Source organism: Oncorhynchus nerka, linkage group LG24 (assembly GCF_034236695.1).
Source record: "Oncorhynchus nerka isolate Pitt River linkage group LG24, Oner_Uvic_2.0, whole genome shotgun sequence".
Lineage (NCBI taxonomy): Eukaryota > Metazoa > Chordata > Actinopteri > Salmoniformes > Salmonidae > Oncorhynchus > Oncorhynchus nerka.
In genome coordinates this window covers 42,618,747-42,640,192 of record NC_088419.1, presented here as the reverse complement: position 1 = coordinate 42,640,192, position 21,446 = coordinate 42,618,747, and the positions used below count along the sequence as shown (strand labels likewise).

General features: G+C 44.8%; 1 protein-coding gene across 1 annotated transcript in view; it reads right to left on the bottom strand.

Moving 5' to 3' along the window:
• The window catches only part of LOC115107505 (fibronectin type III domain-containing protein 1-like), an 84,395-nt gene that overhangs the window by 38,321 nt on the left and 24,628 nt on the right, over window positions 1-21,446 (bottom strand). Inside the window, exons 7-15 of the mRNA XM_065008915.1 lie at window positions 18,295-18,412; window positions 18,024-18,211; window positions 17,416-17,523; window positions 10,583-10,777; window positions 9,181-10,437; window positions 7,148-8,427; window positions 6,885-6,996; window positions 6,319-6,660; window positions 840-872 (exon numbers count right to left, since the gene is read on the bottom strand). Coding sequence (XP_064864987.1) covers window positions 840-872; window positions 6,319-6,660; window positions 6,885-6,996; window positions 7,148-8,427; window positions 9,181-10,437; window positions 10,583-10,777; window positions 17,416-17,523; window positions 18,024-18,211; window positions 18,295-18,412 — 3,633 coding nt within the window. The remainder of the gene's footprint in view (window positions 1-839; window positions 873-6,318; window positions 6,661-6,884; window positions 6,997-7,147; window positions 8,428-9,180; window positions 10,438-10,582; window positions 10,778-17,415; window positions 17,524-18,023; window positions 18,212-18,294; window positions 18,413-21,446) is intronic.

Below are 21,446 nucleotides of genomic sequence, written 5' to 3'. Positions count from 1 at the left end.
GGACCTCTGCATGACACCATCATGTGCCTCACACACAGCCTTGCAGGGAAACACTATGAATATATTGGGATGCAATTTGTCGAGTAGTGCATATACGAGCAATAGTTTTCTCATGGCACTAATCAAACTATAACATCATGGCGTATGCTTACCAAACATAACGTAATCACAGTTCCTCCATTCACTGAAACCATGAATGACCATGCATTACCAGTATACCATAACATGACATGATACACTTTATATACTATATACAAAAGTATGTGGACACCCCTTCAAATTTGTGTTCGTTGGGAACTTCATGAAATGGTTTCCATGGCCGAGCAGCAACACACAAGCCTAAGATCACCATGCACAATGCCAAGTGTCGGCTGGAGTGGTGTCAATCTTTGCTGATTTTTGATTGAGATGTTCGACAAGTGTCCACATACTTTTGGTTATGTAGTGTAAATCATCACAAGTCATCATCACATGCAGCAACATCACAGAGCAGAACAGTACAGTAGAGCATGCCAGCGCATTCTCTCCGGGTTAGTAATGCAGTTCACAGACACTGTAGCGGTTGAGTTGAGTTGGCCAGATAAAACATCAGAAACACAGCCGATGATGGAAGGAACCCAAACCCAACCCAAACAAACACACAACCGACCATAGAAAAGACCACAGGCAAGGAAACATCAAATAGAGGAAACAGTCAACAAACAGATGAACTGATAGATAAACATTGAAAGAAACAATGCAGGCAGGCAGGCCCAGCCCTACGGCCGTCGGTACGTAGCCATTACTCAGCCGGGTACCTTCCTCAATGGCTAAAGCATCAGACAACATGGCAACCATACCCATAGAGTCCGTTTCCAGTCCCGAGGATTCCTCTGTAGGAGAAGTGAGACAGGCTATAGCATGACCAGAAACCACTGTACACACACACACACACACACACAAATATACACACACATATAAACATGCAGTAACACTTGTCTTTCTAGCTCCAGCACAAAGTTTCAAGTTGACGGTGGAAAAAAAATGGTGCACTGTTTTGAGTTAAGAAGGAAGTATTTCCTCCGTTATTTGTTCTTAGTCATCTCAATTGCCTTGTCGTAAACTCAAAACAACTGGGGATGGTTATTCCCTTAAACTTGCAAAAAAGGAGAATTCCGTTGGAAAACATATGACTTATGGCTGTCTGCCTTTGGGTGTATGTTTGTTACAATAACCCCTATAAGAGCCTAATACTATGTATGTGTCTGAATGTGGGCTTTGTGTCTGTACTGTGTTAATCCCTACGGAACACTTAGGTCTAAGCCATAAAAGTGTGTTTGGACGTGTAAGAATATTCAAAGATAAATACACAACGCAGAGGACTAAAGGTCAAGAGGGAATTAACGATCAATGGAAGATAGTTGTTTTTCTGTACTGGCGAATGAATGATCAATGGAAATAGTTTATTTGTCATGGGGAACTGAAGATTAATGGGTCAGGGACACGGGTAGAATTCCAGTCTGGGACTCATACCTACATGTGATGTGGCAAGTTCTCATTGGTCTGAATTGTCTATACGTTGAGCCTGAAACTGAATACTTGGCCATTGGCCCAATTTTACTGCAAGGAATTCTAATTGAACAACCACAGGCTAGGCTTGGGTATAAACTACATCCTGTCTCTTTGTTCAGAGGAGAAACATTGAGGCCAGGGAAGAATGACCATCTACCATCTACTTTCCAGCATAACAACAATTGATTTGTTCTCTTTGAATAAATATATTTTTCTCCCCCTGACTTGCTTTGACAGTCTGTGTTGTAGAAGAATAACACAAATTGCTAACATTTAACAAGTGTGTGTTAATTGTGTGTCTTGTGGTAAATATAATTGTGTAGTGAGACTAACTGCTTAGCTCAGGGAATGGGTTAGGGTGTGGCTGGCCCAGATGTGGCTGGCCCTGATGTGGCTGGCCCTGATGTGGTTCCCATCAGATCTGGATTCAAATACTATTAAAAATAATACAAAGAATACAACTGATGGCACCAATAGAATAGTCCCAAAACTGCAAACCCTGCCCATCTTCAGGCTGGTTTATACTTTGTCTATCGACATGTATGGAGACAGTTAGAATGCGACAAGTCTCACTGTTCAAAGCAACATTTAATTTATACTCCTGTGGAATGTCTGTAGACTGTCGCTACGACTGTCATTTTCCTTGCTGCAGGCAGATGAAAAAAGTTCAACTTTGACCCTGTTGCTCGGTCCGTTGCCATGGTTACCCGACTAAGACTGCAATGAGTGCACAAGTTCTAAAATTCCCAGGTAGAATGCCATGCTTTTTTTTCGTCACAGTCATCGCACAATATTTTCTGTAATTAGCTTGCCATTAACTTGTAAATAATGATCTCGTTGTAAATTTATTTTCCTACAATAATGAATACATTTGCTAAATTTAAGAAGCTGGATAGATAGCTAGCTAATAGGCTAAAACTAAACCAAAACATTGTTTAGAAAGTTGATTTTAGTTACCTGGCTTGCTAGATTGACATATACAGCGCGTTTGGAAAGTTTTCAGACCACTTGACACATTTTGTTACGTTACAGCCTTATTCTAAAATGGATACAATCAAATAAATCAATCTACACACACTGCCCCAAAATGACAAAGCAAAAAACAGGTTTTTAAAATATTTTGCAAATTTATCAAATAAAAAAAAATCAGAAATACCTTATTTACATAAGTATTCAGACCCTTTGCTATGAGACTCGAAATTGAGCTCAGATGCATCCCGTTTCTTCAACTGATTGGCTATGATTTGGAAAGGCACACACCTGTCTATATAAGCTCCCACAGTTGACAGTGCATGTTAGAGCAAAAACCAAGCCATGAGGTTGAAGGAATTGTCCGTAGAAGTCAGAGACGGGATTGTGTCGAGGCACAAAAAAAAGTCTGCAGCATTGAAGGTCCACAAAAACACAGTGGCCTCCATCATTCTTAAATGGAAGAAGTTTGGAACCACAAACACTCTTCCTAAATCTTGCCGCCTGGCCAAACTGAACAATCGGGGAAGAAGGCCTTGGTCAGGGAGGTGACCAATAACCCGATGGTCACTCTGACAGAGCTCCAGAGTTCTTCTGTGGAGATGGGATAACCTTCCAGAAGGACAACCATCTCTGCAGCACTCCACCAATCAGGCCTTTATGGTAGAGTGGCCAGATGGAAGCCACTCCTCAGTAAAAGGTACACGAAAGCCTGGTTTTAGTTTGCCAAAAGGCACCTAAAGACTCAGACCGTGAGAAACAAGATTATCTGGTTTGATGAAAACAAGATTGATCTCTTTGGCCTGAATGCCAAGCACAATGTCTGCAGGAAACCTGGCACCATCTCTACGGTGAAGCATGCTGGTGTTAGCATCCTGTTGGGGAGATGTTTTTTAGCGGCAGGGACTGGGAGACTGGCTATGATCCAGGAAAAGATGAACGGAGCAAAATACAAAGAGATCTTTGATGAAAACCTGCTCCAGAGTGCTTAGAACCTCAGACTGGGGTGAAGGTTCAACTTCCAACAGGACAACGACCCTAAGCACACAGCCAAGACAAAGCAGGAGTGGCTTCGGGACAAGTCTCTGAATGTCCTTGAGTGGCCCAGCCAGAGTCTGGACTTCAACCCTATCGAACATCTCTGAAGATACCTGGAAATAGCTCTGCAGCGACACTCCCCATCTAACCTGACAGAGCTTGAGAGGATCTGCAGAAAAGAATGGGAGAAACTCCCCAAATACAGGTGTGCCAAGCTTGCAGTGGTGTAAAGTACTTATGTGAGAATACTTTAAAGTACTACTTAAGTTGTTTTTTTGACTATCTGTAGTTTACTTTATTATTCATATTTTTTACAACTTTTACTTTTACTTCACTACATTCCTAAAGAACATTATGTTGTTTTTACTCCATACATTTTCCCTGATACCCAAAAGTACTCGTTATGTTTTGAATGCTAAGCAGGACCAGAAAATTGTCTAATTCACATACTTATCAGAGATAAGTCCCTGGTCATCTCTACTGTCTCCTGATCTGGCAGACTCACTAAACACAAATGCTTTATTTGTAAATGGCGTCTGAGTGTTGGATTGTGCCCCTGGCTATCCATAAATGAAAAACCAGAAAATCATGCCACCTGGTTTGCTTAATATAAGGAATTTGAAATAAATTATGCTTTTACTTTTGATACTTAAGTATATTTTAGCGGTTACATTTACTTTTGATACTTAAGTATATTAAAAACCAAACACTTTTTGACTTTTACTCAAGTAGTATTTTACTTTTACTTGAGTCATTTTCTACTAAGGTGTATTTACTTCTACTCAAGTATGACAATTGAGTACTTTTCCCACCACAACAAGCTTGTAGCGTCATATCCAAGAAGACTCGGGGTTGTAATCGCTGCCTAAGGTGCTTCAACAAAGTACTGAGTAAAGGGTCTGAATACTTATGTAAATGTAATATTTCCGTTTTTTTTTTTACACATTTGCTAAAATTTCTAAAAACCTGTTTGCTTTTTCATTAGGGGGTATTGTGTGTAGATTGATAAGGGAAAAAAAGATTTCATACATTTTAGAATAAGGCTGTAACGTAACAAAATGTGGAAAAAGTCAAGAGGTCTGAATACTTTCCGAATGCACTGTAGCAAATACATTTTTAAACAGATGGGTTTACTGATGTTAAAATACTTCAGTTATGCTATTTTGGACCACCAGGCTGCTGATGTCATACAGCCTGTCGTTTTTGTGTTCACACTTTCTCATAACGACAACGACAAGTTTGATTTCCGGCAACAGTAGGATGTTCATGATGTTATTGCGATAACTGTCTACAGACATGTCGAGAGACCAACTGAAAACCAGCCTTTAGCCTGCCAACTCCAGCCAGGCTAAGAAAAATGCTCAAAGTGTTTGAAAATTTTTCAAAAAGTATTTGGACCCAGGTCCTGATCAGGTTCCACTGGTCTCGACTGTGCCTGGCCAGATCTTGCAGGGCTCTCTACTTATTATGGTCAGTATGTTGTGGAGATGGTAAACAACAACAGCTCACAGACTAACTGATGACAGACTCCATTCTGATCCACTGCTTTTAGCCTGCATAAGATGTAATAGATCGTACAAGCTCAGAATTAAGCCTAGTCCTGGACTGAAAATCATTCTCAGTTGAAAGTGCATAAATCCAGATAGGTATACTAAGAAGCAGGATAAATTATTTAGTGAGCTAACTTTGGTCCCAGGTCCTGATCAGGTTCCACTGGTCTCGACTGTGCCTGGCCAGATCTTGCAGGGCTCTCTACTTATTATGGTCAGTATGTTGTGGAGATGGTAAACAACAACAGCTCACAGACTAACTGATGACAGACTCCATTCTGATCCACTGCTTTTAGCCTGCATAAGATGTAATAGATCGTACAAGCTCAGAATTAAGCCTAGTCCTGGACTGAAAATCATTCTCAGTTGAAAGTGCATAAATCCAGATAGGTATACTAAGAAGCAGGATAAATTATTTAGTGAGCTAACTTTGGTCAATTCTGAGTTCATTTTAGGATAACTGTTGACACGAAAGTGGCCCACATTTTAGCCAGGTCAATTTTGAATCCTTCAGGCAATGAATTCTTCAGCTGTAACTTCCAGGGAAGGCTAACTCACAGCTAACTGTCTGAGCCACGAGTTGAGGGCCAATTACATCAGATTCCCTCCCTCTGACTAAGATTGCATCATCATCCGCTTAATTTGAGGAAGAATATTAAAATATCTATCACCTTACACATTTAGTAACGACAGGATGCATTTGAAACTTCACGGATAGTAAAACTTTTGAATGACTATAATACGTGACAATAGCCTGCTGAATATGCGAGGTAACTTCGCTTTCATGCTGATTTTGGCAAAAATGAAAATGTGGCTCTGACATGGATTGGTGTTTCAGCATTGTCAAATGAAGAGTTTGTCGTTTGACTTGCTGGGATTATCCACTTGCGACATACAAGCGCAGTCACAAGCCTGGCTGGAATTAACGGAAGATAGAGGATAAATATCCTCCTTCGTAACATGAATGAAGCCTGAACTGGAATGTGAAGCTAACTGAAGCTGGCTAGCTTCATAAAAACCTGAGTAGATCTAGCTAGCGTCGTAGTACACCCCTCTGGAATAGGCTTAATCTGGGTCTGGGAAACTGGCCCTACAACAGCTACAACTACTACTAGTACTACTACTATGATAGTACTAGTTTGATTACTATAACAATACTAGTAATCTGACAGTACATACAGAAGCGTTAGTCAGCGTTAGTCAGACTTGCCTTCAGGATAACAGTCCAGGATGCCATCAGCATCCAGCATTGGGAATCCCTCATCATCCCTGATCAAAAATGTTCCTGGAGGACAGGTCGGGAACACCGGCATGGTTATAGTCTCCTCTGTGGACATTTCAGTGGTGGTTGGTAGCGTTGTCGGTTCAGGTGTGGTCGTGGTAGGAGGTCTGGTTGTGGTTGTGGTCCTTGGTTTAGCCCGGTCCAGGCCAATGATGGGTTTGCCACCCACAGTCAGGAACTTGTCTTTGGGGTTGACCACCGGTTGGCTTTCCCGTCCGTGACCAAACAGAGCCTGGCCCTCCTGGTTCACCAATGGGCTGCCCTGGTGGTCTAGCAGGGGAGAACAATCAATCAGTTATCTATCTGTGTAAACAAAACAGTATGGGTCTGTGTCGTAAGTGTGATATCTCCCTTTCTCCTAAGGAGGAATAAATAGGGGGGGACGAAGTGTCTTTATATACCAACACATTACAAGGCTCTTAGGAATGTAGACCTTTAATACTCCTAGAAACAGTGTTCAATATAAGAGAAGGTATTAGTTGACAGTATCTCACCAAAGATGGTGCGTCCGTCCTCTCCCAGAACCACCCTCTTGGGTTGGCCCTGAGAGTCCTGGAGAACCCTGCCATCCTCGTTCATCAGGACCCCCTTATCCAAGTCCAACACCTGGAGAATAGAACACGTCCCAGGGTTGGAGATACGTCATAGGGAAACATATTACGGAGAGTCTGCAGAATGGTTAACATTGTAGATGAAATGTCTCCTTTCAATCCCCTTTACTTTGCAATAAAATGTATCGAGACACAGACACACATACCCACTTGGCTCCATCAGGCCCAGTGATGTACCTTCTTCCATTAGGTTTGGTGTTGTCATTGGATGTGCTGGACTCTTTGTCACTGGTCGCCGTGAGATTGGGGCGGCCATTTTTACCATTTCCATGACCATTTCCGTAGCCGGGCTTGAGGCCTCCACTGGGGGTTTTACTCCTGAGATGGGGGTCTGACCGGCTTGGGTAGCGTGTCCTTGTACCCTGGCCCACCACAGAGTCTCTGGATGAGAATGACGAGGAGGAAGAGGAGCCTTGAGATCCCTGGCTGCTGCCAATGGAGGTCTGTCTGTGGGAGGGGCGAGAGAGGGAAGGGGAGGAGCCTCCAGTGCTAACACTAGCGGCCCCGCTAACCCCGTGATCTGGCTGCGACAGACTAGAGGAGGAAGAGGAAGAAGAGGAAGATGATGTGTTTGTGTTAGAGGAACCTAACCGTGTGCTCTGTGCTGGTTGTGCTCTAAGCGGGAACCTAGAACCTGTCTGCCTGTTTATGAGCAGGGGAGATCGCACCCTCCCGTTGGGACCTATAATGGTACGGCGGGGGAGCGTAGAACCGGGGACGAAACCGGGCCTGGTTCTACCAGGTGTGGCTTCCCTGTCCACACTCTCGATGGCCCTACTCTGGGGCACCCTGCGGGCGGTAGTTGGGGCTGAGGTAGTGGTAGTGGTGGCAGTGGTAGTGGTGGCAGTAGTTTTGGGGGCGGTGGTTGGGTCTGTGACTTTCTCATTCCACTCATACATCTCCTTACTCCCCTTGTAGAGATAGTCCTCCTTATGGTCATTACTGCTGTCCTCCCTGGTGCTGCTTCCTCTGTGGACGGGCTCACTGGTGTCTCTACGACTACTAGAGGAGGAGTTGGAGGAGGACGAGGAGAAAGAAGAAGAAGAGGAGGTGATGGGATTCCTCGATTCACCTAGAACGGTATTCCTGTTGGGCAGAGAGGGTTTAAGTGCCCCAGCCCCCACCCCATTCTTTAACGGATAGAGGGTGGAGGGTTTTTTAGCATCCTCACTGGTCTCCTGCACTGCAGAGGTCCTTGATGCCCCTGAGGCAGATGCTGCCCCCGAGGCAGCTGTCCTAGAGGGGAATCCTCTCAGGATGGGTCTTCCAGCCCCAACAGAGGATGAGGAGGCTGTCCTGCTCCAGGGAACCCTCCCGTCCGCGCGGGGGGAAGACACCCTGCTACTGCTCCCCATCCCTGTTCCAAACCTGCTCTGGTGCCGTTTCACAAAGGGGTTAATCCTGGAGGCAGGGGGAGCAGGTGTCTTGGAAGGTGGGGGAGCTGGGGTGTTGTAGTAGTTCTCCCCCCTCCCTCCCTCCTCTCTCCTATCTCCCCTCCCTCCCTCCTCTTTCCTGTTTTCCATCTCTCCCTCCTCTCTCCTGTCTCCCCTCGCTCCCTCCTCTTTCCTGTTTTCCATCTCTCCCTCCTCTCTCCTATCTCCCCTCGCTCCCTCCTCTTTCCTGTTTTCCATCTCTCCCTCCTCTCTCCTGTCTCCCCTCGCTCCCTCCTCTTTCCTGTTTTCCATCTCTCCCTCTTCTCTCCTGTCTCCCCTCGCTCCCTCCTCTTTCCTGTTTTCCATCTCTCCCTCTTCTCTCCTGTCTCCCCTCGCTCCCTCCTCTTTCCTGTTTTCTCTCTCTCTCTCCTCTCTCTTGTCTCCTTTCTCTCCCTCCTCTCTCTTGTCTCCCCTCCCTCCATCTTCTTTCCTGTCTCCCCTCCCTCCATCCTCTCTCCGGTCTCCCCTCCCTTCTTCCTCTCTCTTCTCTCCCCTCCCTCCATCTTCTTTCCTGTCTCCCCTCCCTCCATCCTCTCTCCGGTCTCCCCTCCCTTCTTCCTTTCTCTTCTCTCCCCTCCCTCGCTCTACTCTCCTGTCCCCCCTCCCTCTCTCCTCTCTCCTGTCTTCACGCCCTCCATCCTCTCCCCTGTCTCCCCTCCTTTCCTGTACTTTTCTGTCTCCCCTCCCTCCATCCCCTCTCCTATCTCCACTCCCTCGCTCCTCTCTCCTGTCTCCCCTCCCTCCCTCCTCTCTCTTGTCCTGTGTCCTGTCCTCAGAAGAATGTTTAGTGGAAATGGTCCGGGAACTGGAAATGGGTTCTTCTTCTTTGGTGGCCTCTGCCTCTGTGACTTTGTAGTTGTTGTAGTCATTATTGTCTTGGTGATGTGTTAAGTCCTGTGTGCTAGGAGTGTGTGAGCCGTGAGTGTGTGATGTTTCTGGGATCTTGCCTTTGGTTGGTAGAGTGGACTGGGACATGCCGGCGGAAGTCGAGTCTGACCCAGGTTTGATGAGTCCAGTAAGAACCTGGCCATTTGGATTCCCTCGAGACAGGATCCCGGGTTTCCGCCTGCCATAACCATATCCACGGCCCGGCAGAGCAGATCCTCTTCCCACAGATGGTGCCTCGGTCTTGGGCTCTGAGATGGCCTGGTTTGGGGTAGGGGTTGAGGTGGAGGGTTTGGCCGCTGCGGCACTTGGCTGGTTGTAGATCTTTTTGCCCTCGGAGTAGTTGGTGACAGTGTCGTCCTTCCTGATGGCTGCAGACTCTTCGTTGGGGGATGGGCTGGAGGATGAAGAAGATGAGGAGGATGAGGAGGCGCTGTCCTTTTCTGCATCCTGTGTCTTTGACTGGGACACTGACCCTGAGACTGATGTCCGGGAGAATGGTCTTCGACCAGAATTGATGCGTCTGCCAGAGAGAGGTTTGCGGAGAGGGTAGGAGGGTTTAGAGGATGATGAGGAGCCCTCTGATGAGGGAACTTCTGTTTTGAGGCTGGGTCTGGAGGGCTCATCTACATCCTTCCCTTTACCTCTCCCTCTGACGTAGCCACTGTCCTCAGGTGTAGAAGGAACAACATTGTTCTGAGTCACTGCTTCTTTCTTCTCCTCCACATCTTCGTTAGTGAGCTTCTCCTCCTCTTCGTCTTGAGTGGTTTCTGTTGTTTTGTTCTCCTCCTCCTGTTCATCCTCTGCTTCTGTCTTTCTCCCCTTGTCTCTGGCTGGAGCAGTACCGGCTCCTAGTCGCTGATTGGTCGCCCTGTTCCTGACCGTGCCCCTCACATCTGAGAAGATGCTGTGATAGGAGCGTGTCTTGGTGAGGGGCCGTGTCCGCTTGGAGGTGGGCGGGGCAGATGTGGTCTGAGTGGGTGTGGTCGGCTCCTTGGTTACGTCTTCTAATTGGAGGTTGACGACATCGTCACGGTAACTGTCCTGTTTGGACGCCTGAGAGGGGGTGTAGCTGGTTCTACGGCCACCTTGAGTTGGCGAGGAGGCAGCACTGCTGGCTGGCAAGTAAGATGGAGTATTAGTTAAGTGTACACACCATTAGGACATTAAAATTGTAACTAACATCACGTATGCAGGCACATACATGCACGCACGCACGCACGCACACACACACACACACACACACACAGTATATATGCTTACCGGTGCCTCCAGGCATGGCTACACTAAAGGCTTTGGTCTGGGGACCCTGGCCCCTCCTGTTGGTGGCTCTGATCTTGAAGATGTAGAGGTCCCCAGGCAGGAAGCCGTCTATGATGGCTGAGGTGGTGCTGCCGCGGTATGTCACTGACTTCATCCCAAAAGGTTTCATGGCAGGAGCATAGGACATTATGTACTCTGAGGGGAGGAGGACCAGGATCATTACATATTAGCACCAACTGAAAACACTTGAGTAATGAGGGACACAAAGTACACTACCATTCAAACACCGTCCTTGTTTTTGAAAGAAAAGCGATTTTTTTGTCCATTAAAATAACATAAAATTGATCAGAAATACAGTGTAGACATTGTTAATGTTGTAAATGACAATTGTAGCTGGAAACGGCTGATTTTTAATGGAATATCTACATAGGTGTACAGAGGCCCATTTATCAGCAACCATCACTCCTGTGTTCCAATGGCACGTTGTGTTAGCTAATCCAAGTTTATCATTTTAAAAGGCTAATTGATCATTAGAAAACCCTTTTGCAAACACAGCTGAAAACAGTTGTTCTGATTAAAGAAGCAATAAAACTGACCTTCTTTATACTAGTTGAGTATCTGGAGCATCCGCATTTGTGGGTTCAATTACAGGCTCAAAATGGCCAGAAACAAAGACTTTCTTCTGAAACTCATCAGTCTATTCTTGTTCTGAGAAATGAAGGCTATTCCATGCAAGAAATTGCCAAGAAACTGAAGATCTTGTATAACGCTGTGTACTACTCCCTTCACAGAACAGCGCAACCTGGCTTTAACCAGAATAGAGAGAGGAATGGGAGGCCCCGGTGCACAACTGAGCAAGAGGACAAGTACATTAGAGTGTCTAGTTTGAGAAACAGACACCTCACACACAAGTCCTCAACTGGCAGCTTCATTAAATAGTACTCGCAAAACACCAGTCTCAACGTCAACAGTGAAGAGGCGACTCCGGGATGCTAGCCTTCTAGGCAGAGTTCCTCTGTCCAGTGTCTGTGTTATTTTGCCCATCTTAATCTTTTATTTTTATTGGCCAGTCTGAGATATGGCTTTTTCTTTGCAACCCAGAGTCGCCTCTTCATTGTTGATGATGAGACTGGTGTTTTACGGGTACTATTTAATGAAGCTGCAGGTGTTCTTAATGTTTTGTATACTCAGTGTATATACAGTAGAAACATATGTTCATACGGCAATGACAGACAATTGAGGAAACAAAACAAAACAAAAACCTTAAGGCTAGCCTTGTTTACTGCCCCTTCTGGAGGAATTGGGTACCCATATAAAACAGGATAAATTTTTGTCAAAAGTTGCTAATATATGCATATAAAAAATATTATCGAATAGAAAACACTCTAAAGCTTCTAAAACCGTTTAAATTTTGTCTCTATGTAAAGCAGAAGTCTCAGGGCATGCATTCTCCCAAAGTCTCTCTTGTCATGGAAAAAGTTGGCCCAACTTTGACGTCATCGTATACGCACCTCCCAAACAGTTACAGCTCTGGGAACAGTCTGTACGTGTTCAGCGCGAAGCCTGCTTTCAATGGGGCTTCTCATTGTGAGAATCACGTGCTCAGGAGAGTTTGAGCGGGCCGAAAGGTCTCGGTCACACGAAAAAAAAGGGTACGCTTATGCGCGCTCTGGTCGGGTGATGTCTTTTCCTCAGGATCGATTAAACGACGTGTGTGTTTCTGTTCGTCCTCACGATTTCTGTGCACCTTTATAACATGTTAAAGCTTAATTATGAACATAGTTTGACAAGTTTACTCGACATATAATATATAATTTCGACGTTTTGGTGCGCATCCACTTGAATTTTGGCTACATTTCGACCGAAATGTGTCGTTTTTGAGAACCGAAAGACACAGACTTGAAAACTAAACGCTGTTTTGGTCATTATAATCCCTTCCAGGTCTTCTGATGGAAGAACAGCAAAGGTAAGGGAATATTTATGTGGTAAATTTGGGTTTCTGTCGACTCCAAGATAGAGGAGCCATAATGCTAATTTTGGAGCGCCGACTCCTAGTATAGCCTAGTGAACGCAACCTGTAACGTTAAAAATAAATGTAACACAGCGATTGCATTTAGAAGAAGTGTATCTTCCTATACATATGTAAAACATGCATATTTAGTCAAAGTTTATGATGTGTATTCCTTGTTAGCTGACGTTATCTGCCGGAGCTATCGTCATTTCTCCTGACATTTTAGTAGCATTTTTTGAACGATGCGTCATTGTAAATAGAGATTTATGGATATATATTGCAGATTATTGAAAAAAAAATGAATGTAACATGTTATATTACTGTCATCTGATGAAGATTTCAAAAGGTTAGTGAAATGATTTTTCTTTTAATCCTGCGTTTGTTGATTGCATATTTTTTCCTACTTGGCTATGCTAATGAGCTATGTCTGCGGTGGTGGTTTGACATAAATATGTGCTATGTTTTCGCCGTAAAACATTTTAGAAATCTGACTTGCTGGGTAGATAAACAACTTGTTTATCTTTCATTTGAGCTATTTTACTTATTAATGTGTGGAGGTTAAATATTTTTAGGAATATTTCTTGCGTTCCATGCGCCACATTCCAGCTGAGGGGGTGGGGGGGGGGTTCCTAAAAGGGAACGTGTATCCCCAACAGGTTTTAACTTGTCTTGTTGCATCTCCCAAGCTTTCGAGATAAAATTTGCAACCATCTTTGCTAAAATAGCCATTCAAGTTTTTCTTCATCTCTAATCCAGAAAAATTGTATCAAAAAGTATAGCTCTCAAATGATCATATAAAGTATTATAAAATAAAAAGTGCAGTTCATTCTCTACCTCTCCTAAATCACAGACTGTACATAGTCATTCTTCTTCATCTTTGGCATTGAACCTACCTATTTCAATTGCCAGAGGCACTATCCCGGTTCTCAACTGAGCACACAAGGACCATTGGTTTCTGGTTAAGTGAGAGGTGATATAAGGTTCTGGATTGTGGCCGTTTTTGATCTGGTTGTTCTGAGTTCTGAGTTTTGGTTTTAGCCATATGTCAGTTGACTATTTTTCTTTGTAGGTTAGGATTAACTTGTGTTTGATCATATTGACATTGCAGAGTAACTTGTTTTTAAATATGTGTTATAGATCAGCTTCCTTAAATGTGGAATTGATTTCCTTTCTCCAGGGGTAGTTGTGTGTTTAATCCCAGTTAAAAAGCTGTTTGTTATTCTGTCCTCTGGCATATTCCATAACCTAATCATTTCACCACTCTGTCATATTTCACTGGGTTCCACCCCATGTCACCTTGAATAGCAAGGCTTGGGGAAAACGTATGCACTCCCAAAAATATTGTATTCTGAATAGTTTTGGATTTGATAAAACTCCAGATTCCAGCAGCATAGTTCAGTATAGGACACACACATGAATTATAGAGCTGTGAATAGATACCATAGTCATGGTCTTTACAGATTTTCAGTTTACTTACAGACCCCAATGCTCTCCCTGCATAATCTGATACAGACTTTATACCCTCTTCAAAGGTCATACATTCAAAAAAAATTAGAACTAAGAATATATTTAGTCCTTGGTTCACTCCAGACCTGTCTGCCCTTGACCAGCACAAAAACAATCTGTGGCGTTCTGCATTAGCATCGAACAGCACCCGTGATATGCAACTTTTCAGGGAATTTAGGAACAAATATACACAGGCAGTTAGGAAAGCTAAGGCTAGCTTTTTCAAACAGAAATTTGCATCTTGTAGTACTAACTCAAAAAAGTTCTGTGACACTGTAAAGTCAATGGAGAAGAAGAGCACCTCCTCCCAGCTGCCCACTGCTCTGAGGCTAGGAAACACTGTTACCACCGATAAATCCACGATAATTGAGAATTTCAATAAGCATTTCTCTACGGCTGGCCATGCTTTCCACCTGGCTACCCCTACCCCGGTCAACTGCCCGACACCCTCAACAGCAACCCACCAATGCCCCCACCATTTCTCCTTCACCCAAATCCAGATCGCTGATGTTCTGAAAGAGCTGCAAAATCTGGACCCCTACAAATCAGCCGGGCTAGACAATCTGGACACTCTCTTTTTTTAATTATCTGCCGAAATTGTTGCAACCCCTATTACTAGCCTTTTCAACCTCTCTTTCGTATTGTCTGAGATTCCCAAAGATTGGAAAGCTGCCGCGGTCATCCCCCTCTTCAAAGGGGGTGACACTCTAGACCCTACAGACATATATCTATCCTACCCTGTCTTTCTAAGGCCTTCGAAAGCCAAGTTAACAAACAGAATACCGACCATTTCGAATCCCACCGTACCTTCTCCGCTATGCAATCTGGTTTCAGAGCTGGTCATAGGTGCACCTCAGCCACGCTCAAGGTCCTAAACGACATCATAACTGCCATCGATAAGAGACATTACTGTGCAGCCGTATTCATCGACCTGGCCAAGCCTTTCGACTCTGTCAATCACCACATTCTTCTTGACAGACTCGGCAGCCTTGGTTTCTCCAATGATTGCCTCGCCTGGTTCACCAACTACTTCTCTGATAGAGTTCAGTGTGTCAAATCGGAGGGCCTGTTGTCCGGACCTCTGGTAGTCTCTATGGGTGTGCCACAGGGTTCAATCCTCGGGAAGACTCTCTTCTCTGTATACTGTACATCAATGATGTTGCTCTTGCTGCTGGTGATTCTCTGATCCACCTTTACGCAGACACCTCCAATGCCATACAACTCTCCTTCCATGGCCTCCAACTGCTCTTAAACGCAAGTAAAACTAAATGCATGTTATTCAATCGATCACTGCCCGCACCTGCTCGCCCGTCCAGCATCACTACACTGGACGGCTTTGACTTAGAATACATTGACAACTACAAATACCTGGGTGTCTGGTTAGACTGTAAACTCTCCTTCCAGACTCACATTAAGCATCTCCAATCCAAAATTACATCTAGAATCGGCTTCCTATATCGTAACAAAGCATCATTCACTCATGCTGCCAAACATCCATTTACATTTTACATTTAAGTCATTTAGCAGACGCTCTTATCCAGAGCGACTTACAAATTGGTGCTTTCACCTTATGACATCCAGTGGAACAGCCACTTTACAATAGTGCATCTAGGTCTTTTAAGGGGGGGGGGGAGAAGGATTACTTTATCCTATCCTAGGTATTCCTTAAAGAGGTGGGGTTTCAGGTGTCTCCGGAAGGTGGTGATTGACTCCGCTGTCCTGGCGTCGTGAGGGAGTTTGTTCCACCATTGGGGGGCCAGAGCAGCGAACAGTTTTGACTGGGCTGAGCGGGAACTGTACTTCCTCAGTGGTAGGGAGGCGAGCAGGCCAGAGGTGGATGAACGCAGTGCCCTTGTTTGGGTGTAGGGCCTGATCAGAGCCTGGAGGTACTGAGGTGCCGTTCCCCTCACAGCTCCGTAGGCAAGCACCATGGTCTTGTAGCGGAACATAAAACTGAGGGGGTGGGGGGGCACCTCAGTACCTCCAGGCTCTGATCAGGCCCTACACCCAAACAAGGGCACTGCGTCCATCCTACCGATCCTCGACTTTGGTGATGTAATCTATAAAATAGCCTCCAACACACTACTCAACAAACTGGATGCAGTCTATCACAGTGCCATCCGTTTTGTCACCAAAGCCCCATACACTACCCACCATTGCGACCTGTACGCTCTCGATGGTTGGCCCTCGCTTCATACTCGTCGCCAAACCCACTGGCTACAGGTTATCTACAAGTCTCTGCTAGGTAAAGACCCGCCTTATCTCAGCTCACTGGTCACCATAGCAGCAGCCATAGCAGCACCCACTCGTAGCACACGCTCCAGCAGGTATATCTCACTGGTCCCCCCCAAAGCCAATTCCTCCTTTGGTCATCTTTCCTTCCAGTTCTCTGCCAATGACTGGAACGAACTGCAAAAATCACTGAAGCTGGAGACTCATATCTCCCTAGCTCACTAGCTTTAAGCACCAGCTGTCAGAGCAGCTCACAAACCACTGCACATAGCCCATCTGTAAACAGCCAATCTATCTACCTACCTCATCCCCATACTGTATTTATTTATCTTGTTCCTTTGCACCCCAGTATCTCTACTTGCGCATTCATCTTCTGCACATATACCATTCCAGTGTTTAATTGCTATATTGTAATTACTTCGACCACCATGGCCTATTTATTGCCTTAACTTATCTAATTTGCACTCACTGTATATAGACTTTTTGTTTTCTTTTGTTCTACTGTATTATTGACTGTATGTTTTGTTTATTCCATGTGTAACTCTGCGTTGTTGTATGTGTCAAATTGCTATTCTTTATCTTGGCCAGGTCGCAGTTGCAAATGAGAACTTGTTCTCAACTAGCCTACCTGGTTAAGTAAAGGTTAAATAAATCAAATAAAAATAAATACATTTATCAAAAAGGAAACCAAGGTATTTATATGAGCTTGTGTAGTTTAGGGGCATTGTTCCAAAAGAGAAGCCATGAATACTTCTTACCCTACCCTTTTTTTAAAAAGTGCATTATCTGGGTTTTATCTTGGTTAATCATTCATCTGCATTTGGTACACCAGAGATTGACAGTGTTCAACATACATTGCAACTCAAACTCACTCTCTGCAAGGAGGACACTATCATCTGCATACAATAATATCCCCAAAGTCGTGTCATCTAATTCAACTCCGAGATTAGCATGCTTGATTTGCTGGGCCAAGAAAAAAAAGGGCAATGTTTATTTTGTCTTTTACATATATACTATATATTATGCGATTGATTAATAAGAGAGATACAGTGAAGTAATCTCCTGAATGTTCTCGTGTTCGGACCTCGTATCCTCCCGTTGGGTTCCTCAGGTGGGTCCCAGGTCGCCGTGACAGCGGTTCCCTTCCCTCTCAGTGGCTTAACATCAAAGTTCTCCGGAGGACCAGAGGGAGCTTAAGAACACAGAGGAAAAAAGGGATGGAAAAAAGGAGGAGAAATAATGAGTCCCGAGAGAGAAAACAGGAGCAAGGAGAGCAGAAAGAAAGACGCTGTAACAGTAACAGTAGTGTTTCTCCTGCCAATGGGGTTCAAATGGGGAAAAATTCACGTCCTGTTATAGATTTCCAGAGAATAAAACCCAGAGATCCTCTAAGGAAATTTAGATTAGAGCTCCAAGTCGGAGCCAGCCAGGCTGAAAATCTCCCTGAACCCTTACTTATTCAGCCAGAAGCAGCTATGAATTATGGCAGAGGTTTTCATGAAGGATTTCATTGAAGGGAATAATCTGAATGAAATATGAATGAATGCAAAAACCGGTTAGAACTATGATTTATCCCTAAATCTTTCATTTGTATGACACTGTAGGATGCCATTTACTCTCTTAAAAAATGGGAAATTACATGGAAGACTTGGGTTTATTTTATATTTTCAGACAGGCAGTAAGACAACCTACCAGATTCTGGGGTCCTCTGGAACACGGACACGCTCCACTTGCCGTGGTTGTCTCCCTGGGAGATTCGGACGGAGAACTCGTACATCCCATCAGCTGACAGGGTATCTATCAGCAGCCTCCTCTGGTTGGTCTCCTTGTACTCCCATCGAGCAGACTCACCCTTCTCCCTGTACTTCACTGTGTAGTGTCTGGAGAGAGGAAGATACATTACATTCTCTCACACACACACACACACACACACACACACACACACACACAAGCCTACTCTCACCTGGAGCCACCAGGTAGGACCTTCTCCATCTCGATAGCCGGGTCCACCCAGCTGATGAGGACAGACTGAGGGGACATGACCCTCACACCAATGTCTTTGGCCTCATACTCCTCAGGCTCTGCATGGGGAACAAATAACAATAAACATGGTCTAGAGGGCTGCAGGTCTAAGTAGAATTGCAGCCCATTATCAGCCAGAAAATGTCAAATATTACAGCAGCTGTTGTTCTCAATAAAATTCAGGGAATGGGAAAGAATGAGGGCCACAGGGTTGACATTTAACTCAATACATTGCAGTCAATGGGACAAGATGAGTGTCACAGGGTTGATGCATATGTTAATACATAGCAGTAAATGGGAAAAGATAATTGTCAACCAATTGAGTCTTATGTCAATGCAGTCAATGGGACAAGATGAGTCACAGGGTTGATGCCTAAGTAAATACATTGCATTCAATTGGGCATGATTTGCATCACAATATGGACAAATGGAGGACGGAATCACAGACATGACACCTTCGTCTCTCTCTGGTCTATCTTTTCTTCCCTCCTTTCTCTCTCTTTATCCCCTCCCTCCACCGTCTCCCTCCCGTTTTTCTCGTTCTCGCTCCCTCCTCCCCCCTACATTCTATCTCCCGCCTTCTCCCCCCTCTAATATTTTCTCCCTCTCCCTCTTCTCTCTCTCCTCTCACTCCATCCTCTCCCCGACCTCCACCTCTCTCTCCATTTTCCCAACTCCACAGACAGGATATTGACGCATAGATATGCTTCAAGGGTATTGGCACACAAGTCAATACATTGCATTCAAGGCAAAAAGGTTGGTGATAGAGCTGCGATGGGTAAATTGGTGAAACACTCAGACAGACAAACAGAAACACAGATCCACTAAGACAGACAGAGAGGGAGAAAGGCAGACAGACAGACTTTTATTTTTATTCATTTTATTTCACCTTTATTTAACCAGGTAGGCTAGTTGAGAACAAGTTCTCATTTACAACTGCGACCTGGCCAAGATAAAGCAAAGCAGTGCGACACAAACAACAACACAGAGTTACACATAATAAACAAACATACAGTCAATAATACAATAGAGATAGTATATACAGTGTGTGCAAATGAGGTAGGATAAGGGGGGTAGGCAATAAATAGAGCATAGTGGCAAAATTATTACAGTATGGCAAATTAAACACTGGCGTGATAGATGTGCAGAAGATGAGTGTGCAAGTAACGGTAGCGATCGGTTGAATAGCATGCATTTAGTTTTGCTTGCATTTAAGAGCAGTTGGAGGCCACGGAAGGAGAGTTGTATGGCATTGAAGCTCGTCTGGAGGTTAGTTAACACAGTGTCCAAAGAAGGGCCAGAAGTATACAGAATGGTGTTGTCTGGATGGAGGTGGATCAGAGAATCACCAGCAGCAAGAGCGAAATCATTGATGTATACAGAGAAAAGAATTGGCCGGAGGATTGAACCCTGTTGCACCCCCATAGAGACTGCCGATTTGACTCTGTCAGAGAAGTAGTTGGTGAACCAGGCGATGCAGTCATTTGAGAAACCAAGGCTGTTGAGTCTGCCGATAAGAATGTGGTGATTGACAGAGTCGAAAGCCTTGGCCAGGTCGATGAATACAGCTGCACACTATTGTCTCTTATCGATGGTGGTTATGATGTCGTTTAGGACCTTGAGCGTGGCTGAGGTGCACCCATGACCAGCTCTGAAACCAGATTGCATAGCGGAGAAGTTACGGTGTGTTTCGAAATGGTCGGTGATCTGTTTGTAAACTTGGCTTTCGAAGACCTTCAAAAAGCAGGGTAGGATAGATATATGTCTGTAGCAGTTTGGGTCTAGAGTGTCTCCTCCTTTGAAGAGGGGGATGACTGCGGCAGCTTTCCAATCTTTGGGGATCTCAGATGATACGAATAAGAGGTTGAACAAGCTAGTAATAGGGGTTGCAACAATTTCAGCGGATAATTTTAGGAAGAGAGTGTCCAGATTGTCTAGCCCTGCTGATTTGTAGGGATCAAGATTTTGCAGCTCTTTCAGAACATCAGTTATCTGGATTTGGGTGAAGGAGAAATGGGGGAGGCTTGGGCAAGTTGCAGTGAGGGGTGCAGGGCTGTCTCCTTCCGTGTTTGAAAAAGCTAGCCTTTGCTTTCCTAACTTCCCTGAAAAGTTGCATATTGCGGGGGCTATTCGATGCTAATGCAATACGCCACAGGATATTTTTGTGCTGGTCAAGGGCAGTCGGGTCTGGAGTGAACCAAGGGCTATATCCGTTCCTGGTTCTACATATTTTGAATGGGGCACGCTTATTTAAGATGGTGAGGAAAGCACTTTTAATGAATAAACAGGCATCCTCTACTGACTGAATGAGGTCAATATCATTCAAGGTTACCCGGACCAGGTCGATCAGAAAGGCCTGCTCACTGAAGTGTTTTCGGGAGCCTTTGACAGTGATGAGGGGTGGTCCCTTGACCGCATGGCCCATTAAAGATGCAGGCAATGAGGCAGTGATCGCTGAGATCCTGGTTGAAAACAGCATGGGTGTATATGGAGGGAAGGTTGGTTAGGATGATATCTTTGAGCGTGCCCATGTTTACGGATTTGGGGTTGTACCTGGTAGGTTCATTGATAATTTGTGTGAGATTGAGAGCATCAAGCTTAGATTGTAGGATGGCCGGGATGTTAAGCATGTCTCAGTTTAGGTCACCTAGCAGCACGAGCTCTGAAGATAGATGGGGGGCAATCAATTTGCATATGGTGTCCAGGGCACGTCTGGGGTCAGAAGGTGGTCTATAGTAAGCGGCAAAGGTAAGAGACTTGTTTCTGGAGAGGTGGATTTTTAAAAGTAGAACAGATCTCTGCAGGCTATCCCTACAGTAGATTGCAACTCTGCCCCCTTTGGCAGTTCTATCTTGTTGGAAAATGTTATAGTTAGGGATGGAAATTTCAGGGTTTTTGGTGGTCTTCCTAAGCCAGGATTCAGACACAGCTAGGACATCCGGGTTGGCAGAGTGTGCTAGGGCAGTGAATAAAACAAACCTAGGGAGGAGCCTTCTAATGTTACCATGCATGAAACCAAGGCTTTAACATTTAATGAAGTCAATCAATGAGAGAGCCTGGGGAATGGGAGTGGAGCTAGGCACTGCAGGGCCT